Source organism: Streptopelia decaocto, assembly GCF_964273445.1.
Source record: "Streptopelia decaocto genome assembly, contig: HAP1_SCAFFOLD_430, whole genome shotgun sequence".
NCBI lineage: Eukaryota > Metazoa > Chordata > Aves > Columbiformes > Columbidae > Streptopelia > Streptopelia decaocto.
In genome coordinates, this window is record NW_028116501.1 from 64,327 (window position 1) to 80,786 (window position 16,460).

A 16,460-nucleotide genomic window follows, 5' to 3' on the forward strand; every position below is an offset into this window, starting at 1 on the left:
TGAGACCATCTTTTGGGGGTCCCCAAGAAACACCCTTTTGGGGCCCCCCCCAAAGGGACCCAGGCGTCCGGGCCCCTCCCCCCACATGTTTGGGCCGTGACCGAACGTCTCAGGGTCTAAAAATATGGGGGGGAGGCCTCCCCCCCCCCGCCCCGGACGCCTGGGTCCCTCCCGGACGCCTGGGTCCACACGTGGTCCCGCCAACTGCGGCCCCAACAGCTGGGGGCGGGGGGAGGGGCCGCAGCTGTTGGGGAGAACAGCTGGAGGGGGACCCAGGCGTCCGGGGGGACCCAGGCGTCCGGGGGGGGACCCAGGCGTCCGGGGAGGCGTAACCGGACGTTATTTTCCGGTTATTTGTGGGGATTTTCTTTCATCATCATCAGCCATTAATTAATTCCCTGTTAACAGCTGTCATTTCCAAACTGTTAGCCATTGTTTCCCATTATTAGCCATTGTTTCCCATTATTAACCATTATTTCCCCATTATTAGCCATTATTTCCCATTATGAGCCTTTATTTTCCCATTATTAGCTATTATTTCAGTGTTATTAGCCATTATCTCCCCATTATTAGCCATTATTTCCCCATTATTCCCCATTATTAGCCATTGTTTCACTATTACTATCCAGTATTCTCCCATTATTATCCATTACTTCACTATTAGCCATTATTTTCCCATTATTAGCCACTATTACACCATTATTACTCTTTTTTTCCCATTTTTAGCCATTGTTTCACTATTATTATCCATTATTTCCCATTATTACCCCCTTATTATCCATTATTCGCCATTATTATCCATTATTTCCATTATTACCCTTTATTATCCATTATTAGCCATTGTTTCACTATTATTATCCACTATTACCCCATTATTACCCTTTATTTCCCCATTACTATCCATTATTACCTCATTATTATCCATTATTACCTAATTATTATCCATTATTACCCATTATTACCCCATTATTATCCATTAATACCCATTATTATCCATTATTACCTCATTATTATCCATTATTACCCATTATTATCCATTATTACCTCATTATTAGCCATTATTTCCCCATTATTATCCATTATTTCCCATTATTCCCCATTATTCCCCCATTATTAGCCATTATTACCTCATTATTATCCATTATTACCCAATATTATCCATTATTACCTCATTATTAGCCATTATTACCCAATATTATCCATTATTACCTCATTATTAGCCATTATTTCCCCATTATTCCCATTATTACCTCATTATTATCCATTATTACCCATTATTAGCCATTATTACCTCATTATTAGCCATTATTACCCATTATTATCCATTATTACCTCATTATTAGCCATTATTACCCATTATCATCCATTATTACCTCATTATTATCCATTATTTCCCCATTATGACCCATTATCACCTCATTACCATCCATTATTCCCCATTATCAGCCACATTCTCCTCATCAGTGGCCGCCGTTTCGGGTCCTGCTCCCATTGGCCCCCGGGGCCGGTTCGGCGGCTCCTCCGGGACCGTGAACACGGGGGCGGATCCTGCAGCCCCCGCTTGGGGTTCGGGGGTTCAGATTTACCCCCTTAGGCCCCATTTACCCCCTTAGGCCCCCATTTACCCCCCAGGCCCCGTTTTACCCGCTTAGGCCCCAGTTTAAGCCCCTTGGCTCCCCCGCCTCACCGCGCCTCGAGCCCTGATTGGCGGAGCAGCGGCCAGACGCGGCCTCTCATTGGCCGGCGAGAAGGAAGGAAAGCCCTTTCATTGGCTGGCGCTCTCCCGTTGCTAGGGTGACGGGACGGGGCTCTTCGCTCGGCTCTGCGCGCCGATTGGCTGCGGGGAGGGCTCTTCGCTCGGCTCTGCGCGCTGATTGGCTGCGGGGCGCGGAGCGGGGAGCGGCGGCGCGTTCGCGGCAGCGCGGTTGTGAGAGAACGGAGGGGAAATGGGGGGAACTGGGGGGAACTGGGGGAAATGGGGGGAAATGGGGGGAAATGGGGGAACTGGGGGTCACTGGGAGCAGGGAGGGGGGGTTACTGGAGTGGGGTGTGGGGCTGCTTGGGCTGGGGGGGCGTCACTGGCACTTACTGGGAATTGTCCCCCCCCCAGTGGCACCAATGGCCGAGGGACACCCGGAAACCGCGGGAACCGGGGAGCCCCGGACGCCTGGGTCCCTCCCGGACGCCTGGGTCCCTCCTGAGCTCCTGGGTCCCTCCCGGACGCCTGGGTCCCTCATCCCCCCATCCCACTTCATGCTCCGCCCCTCCAGGTAACAGCTCCCAGTGCACCCATTAACTCCCAGTAACCCCCCAGTGCTCCCAGTAACCCCCCAGTGCTCCCAGTAACCCCCCAGTAACCCCCCCAGTGCTCCCAGTAACCCCCCAGTGCTCCCAGTAACCCCCCAGTAACGCCCCCAGTGCTCCCAGTAACCCCCAGTAACCCCCCAGTGCTCCCAGTAACCCCCGGCAACCCCCCCAGTGCTCCCAGTAACCCCCAGTAACCCCCCCAGTGCTCCCAGTAACCCCCCAGTGCTCCCAGTAACCCCCAGTAACCCCCCCAGTGCTCCCAGTAACCCCCAGTAACCCCCCCAGTGCTCCCAGTAACCCCCCAGTAACCCCCCAGTGCTCCCAGTAACCCCCAGTAACCCCCCCAGTGCTCCCAGTAACCCCCAGTAACCCCCCCAGTGCTCCCAGTAACCCCCCAGTGCTCCCAGTAACCCCCCCAGTGCTCCCAGTAACCCCCAGTAACCCCCCCAGTGCTCCCAGTAACCCCCAGTAACCCCCCCAGTGCTCCCAGTAACCCCCAGTAACCCCCCCAGTGCTCCCAGTAACCCCCAGTAACCCCCCCAGTGCTCCCAGTAACCCCCCCAGTGCTCCCAGTAACCCCCAGTAACCCCCCAGTGCTCCCAGTAACCCCCAGTAACCCCCCCAGTGCTCCCAGTAACCCCCAGTAACCCCCCAGTGCTCCCAGTAACCCCCAGTAACACCCCCAGTGCTCCCAGTAACCCCCAGTAACCCCCCCAGTGCTCCCAGTAACCCCCCCAGTGCTCCCAGTAACCCCCGGCAACCCCCCCAGTGCTCCCAGTGACCCCCAGTAACCCCCCCAGTGCTCCCAGTAACCCCCCCAGTGCTCCCAGTGACCCCCCAGTAACCCCCCCAGTGCTCCCAGTAACCCCCCAGTGCTCCCAGTGACCCCAGACACCCATCTCCCCTTTATCAGGACCCTGGAGGCGGAGCTTGTGGCTGAGAGGAGGCGGAGCCAAGCACTGGGGGAGGAGCTGGAGGCTGAGAGGAGGCGGAGCCAAGCGCTGGGGGAGGAGCTGGAGGCCCTGAGGGGGCGGAGCCAAGTCTTGGAGGCGGAGCTTGTGGCTGAGAGGGGGCGGAGCCAAATCTTGGAGGCGGAGCTGGAGGTTGAGAGGGGGCGGAGCCAAGTGCTGGAGGCGGAGCTTGTGGCTGAGAGGGGGCGGAGCAAAGCCCTAGAGGCAGAGCTGGAGGCCCTGAGGGGGCGTGGCCAGGCCCAAGGGGCGGAGCCGGGGGCGGGGCAGGTGAGTCCAGCGCCCGGGGACGGTGTCACCAGCCCCTTGTCCCCGGGGTGTCCCCGGGTGTCCCCGTCCCCCCCGTCCCCACACGTCCCCGTGTCCCCCCAGGTGCTGCTCCAGGCCCAGCTCAGCGCCCTGAGCCACATCCTGACCCTGCAGGAGCGGGAACTTGACCTTGAGGTGGGACAGGGGGGGACAGGGGGGCACGGGGGGGTCAGGAGGTGACCCCAGACCCCCCATGTCCCCCTCGTCCCCAGGCGTCCCCCCCCGGCCCGTGTCCCCCCCGCGTGGGGACTCTCTTGGGGCGCTGGCGGCACAAGGTCTTTGTCCTCCTGGTGCAGCTGCAGGTCCAGGAGGAGGCGCTGCGGAGCCTGCGGGGGCAGGTGGGCCCGGACGCCTGGGTCCCCTGTGGAGGGTGGGGCTGGGTCCCCATGGGGGGTTCCCCGGACGCCTGGGTCCCTCCCGGACGCCTGGGTCCCCTCTGGAGGGTGGGGCTGGGTCCCCATGGGGGGTTCCCCGGACGCCTGGGTCCCTCCCGGACGCCTGGGTCCCCTGTGGAGGGTGGGGCTGGGTCCCGCTGGGGGGATCCCCGGATGCCTGGGTCCCTCCCGGACGCCTGGGTCCCCTCTGGAGGGTGGGGTTGGGTCCCACTGGGGGGATCCCCGGACGCCTGGGTCCCTCCCGGACGCCTGGGTCCCCTGTGGAGGGTGGGGCTGGGTCCCGCTGGGGGGATCCCCGGACGCCTGGGTCCCTCCCGGACGCCTGGGTCCCTCGGCAGGTGCGGGCGCTGGGGACAGCGGTGGCCGCGGGGACGCGCCGGGTGACACGGCTGGAGCTGCAGCTGCACGAGGGGGAGGAACTGCGGAGGGACAGACAGGTGACGTGGGGACAGACGGGGGACATGGGATATGGGGACATCATGGGGACATGGGGGGACATGGAACTTGGGGGGACAGGGGGATGTGGGGGGACATGGGACAGGTGGGGACCTGCTGGGGACATGGGGGGACATGGGATATGGGGACATCATGGGGACATGGGGGGACGTGGGATATGGGGACAAGGGGACATGGGGGGACATGTTGGGGACACATTGGGGACACGTGTGGGGACATGGGGCTGTTTTGGGGACATCAAGGGAGGGCACCTGGGGAGGGGTTGGGGACTTGGGGACACATTGGGGACACCAGTCCCTGACTGGGGAGGTGGCGCCAGGTTGGGGACAGTTGGGGACACGGTGCTCACGGAGGGGGCGCTGGGCCGGGGTGGGGGCGCGGGTGTCACCGTCCCCGCGGTCACCGCGTCCCCGTGTCCCCAGGCCGGCCGCGGCGCTGGACGCCCAGGTGACAAAAGCCACCAGCAGCTTGGGGACAATGAGCGGCCGCCTGAGCCGGGAGGGAGCTGAGGGGTGACACGGGGACACCGGGGGACACGGGGACATGGGGACATTGGGGACATGGGGACATTGGGGACATGGGGATATTGGGGACATGGGGACACTGGGGGGACATGGGGATATTGGGGACATGGGGACATGGGGGGACATGGGGACATTGGGGACATGGGGATATTGGGGACATGGGGATATTGGGGGGACATGGGGACATTGGGGACATGGGGATATTGGGGACATGGGGACATTGGGGGGACATGGGGACATGGGGACATGGGGATATTGTGGGGACATGGGGACATTGGGGACATGGGGACATTGGGGACATTGGGGACATTGGGGACATGGGGACATGGGGGGACATGGGGACATTGGGGACATGGGGATATTGGGGACATGGGGACATGGGGGGACATGGGGACATTGGGGACATGGGGGGACATGGGGACATGGGGGGACATGGGGACATTGGGGACATGGGGACATGGGGGGACATGGGGACATTGGGGACATGGGGGGACATGGGGACATGGGGGGACATGGGGACATTGGGGGGACATGGGGACATTGGGGACATGGGGATATTGGGGACATGGGGATATTGTGGGGACATGGGGACATTGGGGACATGGGGATATTGGGGACATGGGGACATGGGGGGACATGGGGACATTGGGGACATGGGGATATTGGGGACATGGGGACATGGGGGGACATGGGGACATTGGGGACATGGGGATATTGGGGACATGGGGATATTGGGGGGACACGGAGGGATTTGGGGACATGGGGGGACATGGGGACATTGGGGGACATGGGGACATTGGGGACATGGGGATATTGGGGACATGGGGACATGGGGGGACATGGGGACATTGGGGGACATGGGGATATTGGGGGACATGGGGATATTGGGGACATGGGGATATTGGGGGGACATGGAGGGATTTGGGGACATGGGGGGACATGGGGACATGGGGGGACATGGGGACATTGGGGACATGGGGGGGACATGGAGGGATTTGGGGACATGGGGACGTTGGGGAGACATGGGGATATTGGGGACATGGGGGACACTGGGGACACATGGGGATATTGGGGACATTGGGGGGACATGGGGATATTGGGGACGTTGGGGGCATGGGGGAATGTGGGGATATTGGGGGGACATGGGGGACATGGGGACATTGGGGACTTGGGGGACATGGGGACATCTGGGGGGTATGGGGGTAACATGGGGACATTAGAGGGACACGGGGGACACGGGCACAGGGTGGGGACACAGGGGCCCTGTTGTCACCGTGTCCCCTGTCCCCAGGGCTGGTGGCCCCGGAGCGGCCGCGGTGGCCCCAGGACCCGGCAGGTGACGAGTGAGTGACGGGGGGACCAGGGACATGGGGACACCGGGGGGCCAGGGGACGCGGGGACCCCGGCGGTGGCCCCGTCCCCAGGGTGACCCCGCGTCCCTGTCCCCAGCGCGGTGACACGGGTGACACGGGTGACACGGGTGACACAGCCGGCGGCCGGTGGCCAGCGCAGCGGTGAGTTGGGGACACTGGGGACTCGGTGCCACCCTGGGGTGGCCACCAGGTCCCTGGTGTCACTTGTCCCCGCAGCGGTGGCCCTGGCGGGGACACGCGAGCAGGTGACGAGGGACACGGCGGCTTCGGGGACACCGCGCTGGGGGGGGCGGGGGGGGACGGCGTCACCGTGTCCCCCCTCGTGTCACCCCCCGGGACCCCCCCGTGGGGACGGGGCGGGGACCAGCAGAGGTGGGTGTGTGTCCCCATGGCCCTGCCGTGTCCCCAGTGTCCCCCCAATGTCCCCCCATGTCCACAATGTCCCCACCATGTCCCCCAATGTCCCCCCCATGTCCCCAATGTCCCCACCAATGTCCCCTCCTGTGTCCCCAATGCCCCCCCAAGTCCCCGATGTCCCCTCCTGTGTCCCCAATGTCCCCCCCAATGTCCCCAATGCCCCCCCTGATGTCCCCCCATGTCCTCAATGTCCCCCCCCTGTCCCCAATGTCCCCACCAATGTCCCCTCCTGTGTCCCCAATGCCCCCCCAATGTCCCCCGATGTGTCCCCAATGTCCCCATGTCCCCCAGTGGCACTGGCCGCGCTGGTGACGCAGCTGCAGGCTCTGGGCGCCGCCATCCTGGGTGACAGCGGTGACACCAGTGACCCCCCCGACCCCCCGGGGACCCAGGCGTCCGGGTGAGTCGCCCCCACCCCACCCGGAGCAGTTTGTCACCGGTGTCACCGCGGCTGGTGCCAGGGGGGTCACCTCCTGCTCCCCCCCCCGTTGTGTCCCAGCTCCGTCCCGTTTCAGCCAGTAAAGCGGAGGTGACGTCACCGCGGCCACGTGACCTGGGGGGGGCGCCTGGGGACACGGGGGCCGGGGGGCAATGGGGTCTAATAAGAGTCTAAACTGGGAACAAGAGTCTTGAACTGGGCCTAAAACCTGAGCTGGGCTTAAAATCTGAGCTGGGCTTAAAACCTGAACTGGGCCTAAAACCTGAACTGGGCTTAAAACCTGAGCTGGGCCTAAAACCTGAACGGGGCCTAAAACCTGAACTGGGCTTAAAACCTGAACTGGGCTTAAAACCTGAACTGGGCTTAAACCTGAACTGGGCCTAAAACCTGAACTGGGCCTAAAACCTGAGCTGGGCCTAAAACCTGAACTGGGCCTAAAACCTGAACTGGGCTTAAAACCTGAGCTGGGCCTAAAACCTGAACTGGGCCTAAAACCTGAACTGGGGCTAAAACCTGAGCTGGGCCTAAAACCTGAACTGGGCCTAAAACCTGAGCTGGGCTTAAAACCTGAACTGGGCTTAAAACCTGAACTGGGCTTAAAACCTGAGCTGGGCTTAAAACCTGAACTGGGTCTAAACCTGACTGGAGCTAAAACCTGAACTGGGCCTAAAACCTGAGCTGGGCCTAAACCTGAACTGGGCTTAAAACCTAAACTGGGCCTAAAATCTGAACTGGGCCTAAAACCTGAGCTGGGCCTAAAACCTGAACTGGGCTTAAAACCTGAACTGGGCCTAAACCTGAACTGGGCTTAAAACCTGAACTGGGCCTAAAACCTGAGCTGGGCCTAAAACCTGAGCTGGGCCTAAAACCTGAACTGGGCCTAAAACCTGAACTGTGCTTAAACTTGAACTGAGCCTAAACCTGAACTGGGGCTAAAACCTGAACTAGGCCTAAAACCTGAGCTGGGCCTAAAACCTGACCTGGGCCTAAAACCTGAACTGGGCCTAAACCTGAACTGAGCCTAAAACCTAAACCAGGCCTAAAACCTGAACTGGGCCTAAACCTGAACTGAGCCTAAAACCTAAACCGGGCCTAAAACCTGAACTGGGTCTAAAACCTGAGCTGGGCCTAAAACCTGAGCTGGGCCTAAAGCCTGAGCTGGGCCTAAAACCTGAGCTGGGCCTAAAACCTGAACAGGGCCTAAAACCTGAACTGGGGCTAAAACCTGAAGTGGGCTTAAACCTGAGCTGGGCCTAAAACCTGACTGGGCCTAAAACCTGAGCTGGGCCTAAAACCTGAACTGGGCTTAAAACCTGAACTGGGCCTAAAACCTGAGCTGGGCCTAAAACCTGAGCTGGGCTTAAAACCTGAACTGGGCCTAAGACCTGAGCTGGGCCTAAAACCTGAGCTGGGGCCTCAACCCACTGGGAACTGGGGGCACTGGGGGCGCTGCCCCCCCATGTTACTTTGGGAGGGGCCCCAAATCCCTGCAGCCTTTGGGTGCAAAACCTTTATTTTTGACATTTTTTGGGTATTTAAAGGGCTCCCCAATGGCTCAACGTGGCTGGGGGAGGGTGGGGAGACCCCCCCAGAATGTTGGGGGCCCCACCCCCCCCAGGTGTGTGGGGTCCCCCGGTGTGTGACCCCCCCATCTTGGGGCTCCCCCGTGTCCGTGGGTCCATCTGTACCCCCCAGATCTGGGGGTGGTCACGGCCTCGGGGGTCACGGGGGGGCTGGGGGGGTCACGGGGGCGTTCGAGGGAAATGGGGGGGGGGCCCATGGGGTTGGGGGGTCCTGGGGTCCCAGGGGGGTGGGGAGGGACAGGGGGTCGGGGGGGTCCCAGGGGGTCAGGGGGGTCCCAGGGGTCAGGGGTCAGAGGTCAGGGGTCGGTGCTGTCCCGCACCCACTGCAGGTACGGGGGGTTCCCCTGTGTCACCGGCACGGCCACCACCTCGGGGACCTCGTACGGGTGGGCGGAGCTGGGGGCAAGAGGTCACCCCGGGTCACCCCGGGTCACCTCGGGTCACCCCATCACCCCGGGTCACCCCAGGTCACCCCATCACCCCCGGTCACCGCGTATGGGTGGGCGGAGCTGGGGGCAAGAGGTCACCCCGGGTCACCCCGGGTCACCCCCCTGGTCACCAGGTCACCCCGGGTCACCCCCCGGTCACCTCAGGTCACCCCATTACCCCGGGTCAACCCCGGTCACCGGGTCACCCCATTACTCCAGCTCACCCCCCGGTCACCGGGTCACCCCAGGTCACCCCGGGTCACCTCGGGTCACCCCCTCACCCCATTACCCCGGGTCATCCCCTGGTCACCCCAAGTCACCCCGGGTCACCCCAGGTCACCCCCTCACCCCATTACCCCAGGTCATCCCCTGGTCACCCCAGGTCACCCCAGGTCACCCTCCCGGGTCACCTTGTGTCCCCCCCATGTCCCCCCGTGTCCCCCATGTCCCCCATGTCCCCCATGTCCCCCCGTGTCCCCCATGTCCCCCATGTCCCCCGTGTCCCCCCATGTCCCCCCGTGTCTCCCCATGTCCCCCCGTGTCCCCCATGTCCCCCATGTCCCCCCATGTCCCCCCGTGTCCCCCATGTCCCCCATGTCCCCCGTGTCCCCCCATGTCCCCCCGTGTCCCCATGTCCCCCCATGTCCCCCCATGTCCCCCATGTCCCCCCATGTCCCCCGTGTCCCCATGTGCCCCCGTGTCCCCCATGTCCCCCATGTCCCCCCGTGTCCCCATGTCCCCCATGTCCCCCCATGTCCCCCCGTGTCCCCCCGTGTCCCCCATGTCCCCCCATGTCCCCATGTCCCCCATGTCCCCCATGTCCCCCCATGTCCCCCATGTCCCCCCATGTCCCCCATGTCCCCCCGTGTCCCCATGTCCCCCATGTCCCCCCGTGTCCCCCCGTGTCCCCCATGTCCCCCCATGTCCCCATGTCCCCATGTCCCCCATGTCCCCCATGTCCCCCCATGTCCCCCCATGTCCCCCCATGTCCCCATGTCCCCATGTCCCCCATGTCCCCCGTGTCCCCCGTGTCCCCCATGTCCCCCCATGTCCCCCGTGTCCCCCATGTCCCCCCATGTCCCCCATGTCCTCCATGTCCCCCCGTGTCCCCCATGTCCCCCCGTGTCCCCCCGTGTCCCCCCGTGTCCCCCCGTGTCCCCCATGTCCCCCATGTCCCCCATGTCCCCCGTGTCCCCCGTGTCCCCATGTCCCCATGTCCCCCATGTCCCCCGTGTCCCCCCGTGTCCCCCCGTGTCCCCCATGTCCCCCATGTCCCCCATGTCCCCCATGTCCCCCCATGTCCCCCCGTGACCCCCGTGTCCCCCCATGTCCCCCATGTCCCCCGTGTCCCCATGTCCCCCCGTGTCCCCCATGTCCCCCATGTCCCCCGTGTCCCCATGTCCCCCCGTGTCCCCCATGTCCCCCGTGTCCCCCCATGTCCCCCATGTCCCCCATGTCCCCGTGTCCCCCCATGTCCCCCATGTCCCCCATGTCCCCCATGTCCCCCCATGTCCCCCCGTGTCCCCATGTCCCCCCATGTCCCCCCATGTCCCCCATGTCCCCCCATGTCCCCCGTGTCCCCCATGTCCCCCATGTCCCCCCGTGTCCCCATGTCCCCCATGTCCCCCATGTCCCCCATGTCCCCCCATGTCCCCCATGTCCCCCCATGTCCCCCCATGTCCCCCGTGTCCCCCGTGTCCCCCCATGTCCCCATGTCCCCCGTGTCCCCCGTGTCCCCCCATGTCCCCCATGTCCCCCGTGTCCCCCCATGTCCCCCATGTCCCCCATGTCCCCCATGTCCCCCATGTCCCCCCATGTCCCCATGTCCCCATGTCCCCCATGTCCCCCATGTCCCCCCATGTCCCCCCATGTCCCCCGTGTCCCCCGTGTCCCCCCATGTCCCCATGTCCCCCGTGTCCCCCGTGTCCCCCCATGTCCCCCATGTCCCCCGTGTCCCCCCATGTCCCCCATGTCCCCCATGTCCCCCATGTCCCCCATGTCCCCCCATGTCCCCATGTCCCCATGTCCCCCATGTCCCCCATGTCCCCCCATGTCCCCCCATGTCCCCCGTGTCCCCCCGCTCTCACCGCACAAACGCCGCCAGCGCCGGGACCCGGGAGCTGCGGGTCTTGATCATCTGGGGGACATTGGGGACACCGTGGGGACATTGTGGGGACACCACACGGACATTGGGGACACAACACGGACATTGGGGACACCGTGGGGACATTGGGGACACAACACGGACATTGGGGACACCGTGGGGACATTGTGGGGACAGCACGGGGACATTGGGGACACCACACGGACATTGTGGGGACACCCCAGGGACATTGGGGACACCACACGGACATTGGGGACACCGTGGGGACATTGGGGACAGCACAGGGACATTGTGGGGACACCCCAGGGACATTGGGGACACCCCAGGGACGTTGGGGACACCCTGGGGACAGTGGGGACACCCCAGGGACATTGGGGACACCGTGGGGACGCTGGGGACACCCCAGGGACGTTGGGGACACCCCGGGGACGTTGGGGACACCGTGGGGACAGTGGGGACACCCCAGGGATGTTGGGGACACCCCAGGGATGCTGGGGACACCATGGGGACAGTGGGGACACCGTGGGGACATTGGGGACACCCCGGGGACGCTGGGGACACCGTGGGGACAGTGGGGACACCCCAGGGACGTTGGGGACACCCCAGGGACGTTGGGGACACCGTGGGGACAGTGGGGACACCCCGGGGACGTTGGGGACACCCCAGGGACGTTGGGGACACCGTGGGGACATTGGGGACACCCCGGGGACGCTGGGGACACCGTGGGGACAGTGGGGCCATGGGTGTCACTCACCAGCAGCACCTCCCCGTCCTCCTCCAGCTTCCCCTGCCAGCGGTAACTGCGGGGGGCGGGGGGTGGCACCCCGGCCCCCCATGTCCCCCCATGTCCCCCCATGTCCCCCCATGTCCCCCGCGTCCCCCCATGTCCCCCCATGTCCCCCCATGTCCCCCCATGTCCCCCCGCGTCCCCCCATGTCCCCCAGGTCCCCCCATGTCCCCCCGCGTCCCCCCATGTCCCCTGTGTCCCCCCATGTCCCCCCGCGTCCCCCCATGTCCCCCGGGTCCCCCCATGTCCCCTGTGTCCCCCCATGTCCCCCCGCGTCCCCCCATGTCCCCCTGTGTCCCCCTATGTCCCCATGTCCCCCGTGTCCCCCCGTTCCTCTTGTCCCCCATATCCCCCATGTCCCAGAGTCCCCCATTGTCCCCCCATGTCCCCGTGTCCCCCCATATCCCCCCTGTCCCCGTGTCCCCCCCTGTCCCCATGTCCCCCCATATCCCCCCTGTCCCCGTGTCCCCCCATGTCCCCATGTCCCCCCATATCCCCCCTGTCCCCGTGTCCCCCCCTGTCCCCGTGTCCCCCCATGTCCCCATGTCCCCGTGTCCCCCCATGTCCCCATGCCCCCCATGTCCCATTGTCCCCCCCTGTCCCCGTGTCCCCCCATGTCCCCGTGTCCCCCCCTGTCCCCGTGTCCCCCCATATCCCCCCTGTCCCCGTGTCCCCCCCTGTCCCCGTGTCCCCCCATGTCCCCCCCATGTCCCCATATCCGCCCTGTCCCCGTGTCCCCCCATGTCCCCGTGTCCCCCCATGTCCCCCCATGTCCCCATGTCCCATTGTCCCCCCATGTCCCCATGCCCCCCATGTCCCCATGTCCCCCCCATGTCCCCCCATGTCCCCATGTCCCATTGTCCCCCCATGTCCCATTGTCCCCCCATGTCCCCGTGTCCCCCCCCTGTCCCCGTGTCCCCCCCGTCCCCCCTCACACGGAGGTGACGTGGGGCAGGATGTTGACACACGCAGCCAAACGTTTCTCCACCATCGCCCTGGGGACAGTGGGGACAGTGTCACCCCATGTCACCCCCAGTCCCGTGTCACCCCCCGTGTCACCCCCATGTCACCCCCAGTCCTGTGTCACCTCATGTCACCCCCAGTCCCGTGTCACCCCCCGTGTCACCCCCATGTCACCCCCAGTCCCGTGTCACCCCCCGTGTCACCCCCCAGTCCTGTGTCACCCCCAGTCCTGTGTCACCCCCTGTGTCACCTCCATGTCACCAGTCCTGTGTCACCCCCCGTGTCACCCCCCAGTCCTGTGTCACCCCCGTGTCACCTCCATGTCACCCCCAGTCCTGTGTCACCCCCCGTGTCACCCTGTGTCCCCCCACTACCTGAGGTGTCACCCCCATGTCCCCCAGTGTCCCCCATGTCCCAATGTCCCCCATGTCCCCAGTGTCCCCCATGTCCCAATGTCCCCATGTCCCCCATGTCCCAATGTCCCCCATGTCCCCAGTGTCCCCCTGTCCCCATGTCCCAATGTCCCCATGTCCCCCATGTCCCAATGTCCCCATGTCCCCATGTCCCCATGTCCCCCATGTCCCAATGTCCCCATGTCCCCCATGTCCCCATGTCCCCATGTCCCCAGTGTCCCCCCTGTCCCCATGTCCCAATGTCCCCATGTCCCCCATGTCCCAATGTCCCCATGTCCCAATGTCCCCATGTCCCCCGCGTCCCCCATGTCCCAATGTCCCCCATGTCCCCCTATATCCCCCATGTCCCAATGTCCCCAATATCCCCCTATATCCCCCATGTCCCCCTATATCCCCCATGTCCCCCTATATCCCCCATGTCCCCATGTCCCCCATGTCCCAATGTCCCCCTGTCCCCCTGTCCCTGTCCCCGCACCGCGCCAGCTCCTTGGCCACGGTCTCGTTGGGGCAGGTGACAAACGCGGCCGAGAGGTCCCCGGGGTCCCCGGGGGCCGCGGTGGCAGCGGGGGGAGGGGCGGCCATGCCCAGCAGCCGCCGGCACAGCGGCCGCAGCAGCGGCACCGACGTCACCGTCACCAGCGCCAGCACCTGCGGGCGGGGACACCCGGTGAGGGCCCCGCCCATACCGCGACAGCCCCGCCCATACCGCGATAGCCACGCCCATACCGTGATAGCCACGCCCATATCGTGATAGCCACGCCCATACCGCGATAGCCCCGCCCATACCACGATAGCCCCGCCCATACCGTGATAGCCACGCCCATATTGTGATAGCCCCGCCCTGGCGCGATGGCCCCACCCATATCACGATAGCCACGCCCTGGCGTGATGGCCCCGCCCTGTCACGGCAGCCCCGCCCTGTCACGGCAGCCCCGCCCTGTCACGGTAGCCCCGCCCTGTCACGATGGCCCCGCCCATATCACGATAGCCCCGCCCTGGCGTGATAGCCCCGCCCTGTCACGGTAGCCCCGCCCTGGCGCGATGGCCCCGCCCTGGCGTGATGGCCCCGCCTGTATCGCAATGGCCCCGCCCTGTCGTGGTAGCCCCGCCCCCATATCGCGATATCCCCACCTTGTTGCGATATCCCCACCCATATGGCGATATCCCCAAACTATATCGCGATATCCCCACCCATATCACGATATCCCCAAATTATATCGCGATATCCCCCCCATATCGCGATACCCCCAGACTGTATTGTGATCCCCCCCATATCGCGATACCCCCAAACTATATCACGATACCCCCCCCCATATCGCGATACCCCCACCCGTATACGCGACATGGGTCTGGGGTCGCCCCCCCGCCCCCGCGGTCGCTCACACTCACCGCAGCCGTCACGCGCATGTGGAGGCGGCGCCCCCTGCGGGACGGGCGGCGTCAGCACCCCCAGCCCCCCCCTTCAGCCCCCCACCCCCTAGAGCACCCCCTGACCCCCAGAGGCCCCTGTAGAGCCCCCCCAGCCCCTACAGCACCCCAGGAACCCCGACCCCCCCGACCCCCCAACTCTATAGAACCCCCGACCCCCCAGACCCCCAACTCTATAGAACCCCCGACCCCCCAACTCTATAGAACCCTCGAACCCCCCCGGACCCCCCAACTCTATAGAACCCCCGACCCCCCCAACTCTATAGAACCCCCGACCCCCACAATTCTATAGAACCCTCGAACCCCCCAACTCTATAGAACCCTCGAACCCCCCCGGACCCCCCAACTCTATAGAACCCCCCCCGACCCCCCAACTCTATAGAACCCCCGACCCCCCCAACTCTATAGAACCCCCGACCCCCTGGACCCCAGTTCTATAGAACCCCCAACTCTATAGAACCCCCGAACCCCCCCGGACCCCCCAACTCTATAGAACCCCCCCGGGACCCCCCAACTCTATAGAACCCCCGACCCCCCCGGACCCCCCAACTCTATAGAACCCCCGACCCCCCAACTCTATAGAACCCTCGAACCCCCCAACTCTATAGAACCCCCGAACCCCCCCCGGGCCCCCCAACTCTATAGAACCCCCGACCCCCCAACTCTATAGAACCCGGGACCCCCCCAACTCTATAGAACCCCCGACCCCCCCAACTCTATAGAACCCCTGACCCCCCCGGGACCCCCCAACTCTATAGAACCCCCGACCCCCCAACTCTATAGAAACCCCCCGGGACCCCCCAACTCTATAGAACCCCCGACCCCCCCAACTCTATAGAACCCCCCCGGGACCCCCCAACTCTATAGAACCCCGACCCCCCCAACTCTATAGAACCCCCCCGGACCCCCCAACTCTATAGAACCCCCCGACCCCCCGTCCCCTCCCCCGCCGCTCGCGCTCCGCACCCCGCCGCGCGGCCGCCGCCACCACGTGACCTGCGCGGCTCCACCCCCTCCCGCCGCCCCTCCCCCTAGCGCGAGCGGAAGCGGCGGGAAACGGGGCGGAGGGGAGGGGCCAGGGCGGGGGGGGGGGAGTGACGACACTGTGACGTCATAGCCCACGCCCCGCGCGCGTTCGCAAAGCGGCGTGAACTGGGAGGACTGGGATGGGGACACTGGGATGGGGACAGTGGGGACACTGGAGGGAGGTGACAACGGGCCCATCGTGTCACTGGTGCCGCGGGGGCTCTTAAAGGCGCCGCCCCCGGACGCCTGGGTCCCTCCCGCACTCCTGGGTCCCTCCCGCACTCCTGGGTCCGTCCCCCCCGCCCCGCACTCCTTAGCCCCGCCCCCTCCGCCTGCGTCCCCTCCCCCGCCCCTTGAGCCGCCTGGCCCCGCCCCCTCCCCCCCCCCCCCCCACCTCCCGCCTCCCGGACGCCTGGGTCCCTCCCCCGGACGCCTGGGTCCCCCGCGCCGCCCGGGGGCAGCGAGCGGCGGAGGAACCATGTCCTATGTCCCCTTCCGAGGTACCGAGCGGGGGCGCGGGGGGGGGATGGGACGGGAAGG

General features: G+C 64.6%; 2 protein-coding genes across 4 annotated transcripts; one reads left to right on the forward strand and one right to left on the reverse strand.

Annotated features, from left to right (window-relative positions):
- Nucleotides 1–2,106: 2,106 nt before the first annotated feature.
- On the forward strand, nt 2,107–7,227 carry LOC309452176 (uncharacterized protein). The gene is made up of 10 exons (XM_082076849.1): nt 2,107–2,270; nt 3,221–3,545; nt 3,648–3,719; nt 3,797–3,922; nt 4,318–4,416; nt 4,858–4,882; nt 6,251–6,302; nt 6,409–6,473; nt 6,549–6,704; nt 7,041–7,227. Exons 1-10 carry the CDS (start codon nt 2,119–2,121, stop codon nt 7,151–7,153), a joined length of 1,185 nt encoding a protein of 394 aa, XP_081932975.1. The 5' UTR covers nt 2,107–2,118; the 3' UTR covers nt 7,154–7,227.
- Nucleotides 7,228–8,969: 1,742 nt separating this feature from the next.
- On the reverse strand, nt 8,970–15,907 carry CUTA (cutA divalent cation tolerance homolog). Of its 3 annotated transcripts, XM_082076846.1 has the most exons (7): nt 15,860–15,907; nt 14,856–14,887; nt 13,942–14,114; nt 13,028–13,085; nt 12,058–12,103; nt 11,287–11,336; nt 8,970–9,167 (listed from the first exon to the last, which is right to left on the reverse strand). In XM_082076846.1, exons 2-7 carry the CDS (start codon nt 14,871–14,873, stop codon nt 9,054–9,056), a joined length of 459 nt encoding a protein of 152 aa, XP_081932972.1. In that variant the 5' UTR covers nt 14,874–14,887; nt 15,860–15,907; the 3' UTR covers nt 8,970–9,053. The 3 variants fall into 3 exon arrangements, with proteins under 3 accessions (XP_081932972.1, XP_081932973.1, XP_081932974.1); XM_082076847.1 differs by lacking the exon at nt 15,860–15,907 and having other exon boundaries at nt 13,026–13,085; nt 14,856–14,942; XM_082076848.1 differs by lacking the exons at nt 13,028–13,085; nt 15,860–15,907 and having other exon boundaries at nt 14,856–14,942.
- Nucleotides 15,908–16,460: the final 553 nt, after the last annotated feature.

Coding starts and splice junctions, on each gene's coding strand:
- LOC309452176 (XM_082076849.1), top strand. CDS start 2,119: ATGGCCGAGGGACACCCGGAAACCGCGGGAACCGGGGAGCCCCGGACG. Junction 2,271..3,220: donor TTCATGCTCCGCCCCTCCAG/GTAACAGCTCCC, acceptor CCCCTTTATCAG/GACCCTGGAGGCGGAGCTTG. Junction 4,417..4,857: donor AACTGCGGAGGGACAGACAG/GTGACGTGGGGA, acceptor CCGTGTCCCCAG/GCCGGCCGCGGCGCTGGACG.
- CUTA (XM_082076846.1), bottom strand. Junction 13,086..13,941: donor GTGGCCAAGGAGCTGGCGCG/GTGCGGGGACAG, acceptor CACTGTCCCCAG/GGCGATGGTGGAGAAACGTT. Junction 11,337..12,057: donor AGGACGGGGAGGTGCTGCTG/GTGAGTGACACC, acceptor AATGTCCCCCAG/ATGATCAAGACCCGCAGCTC.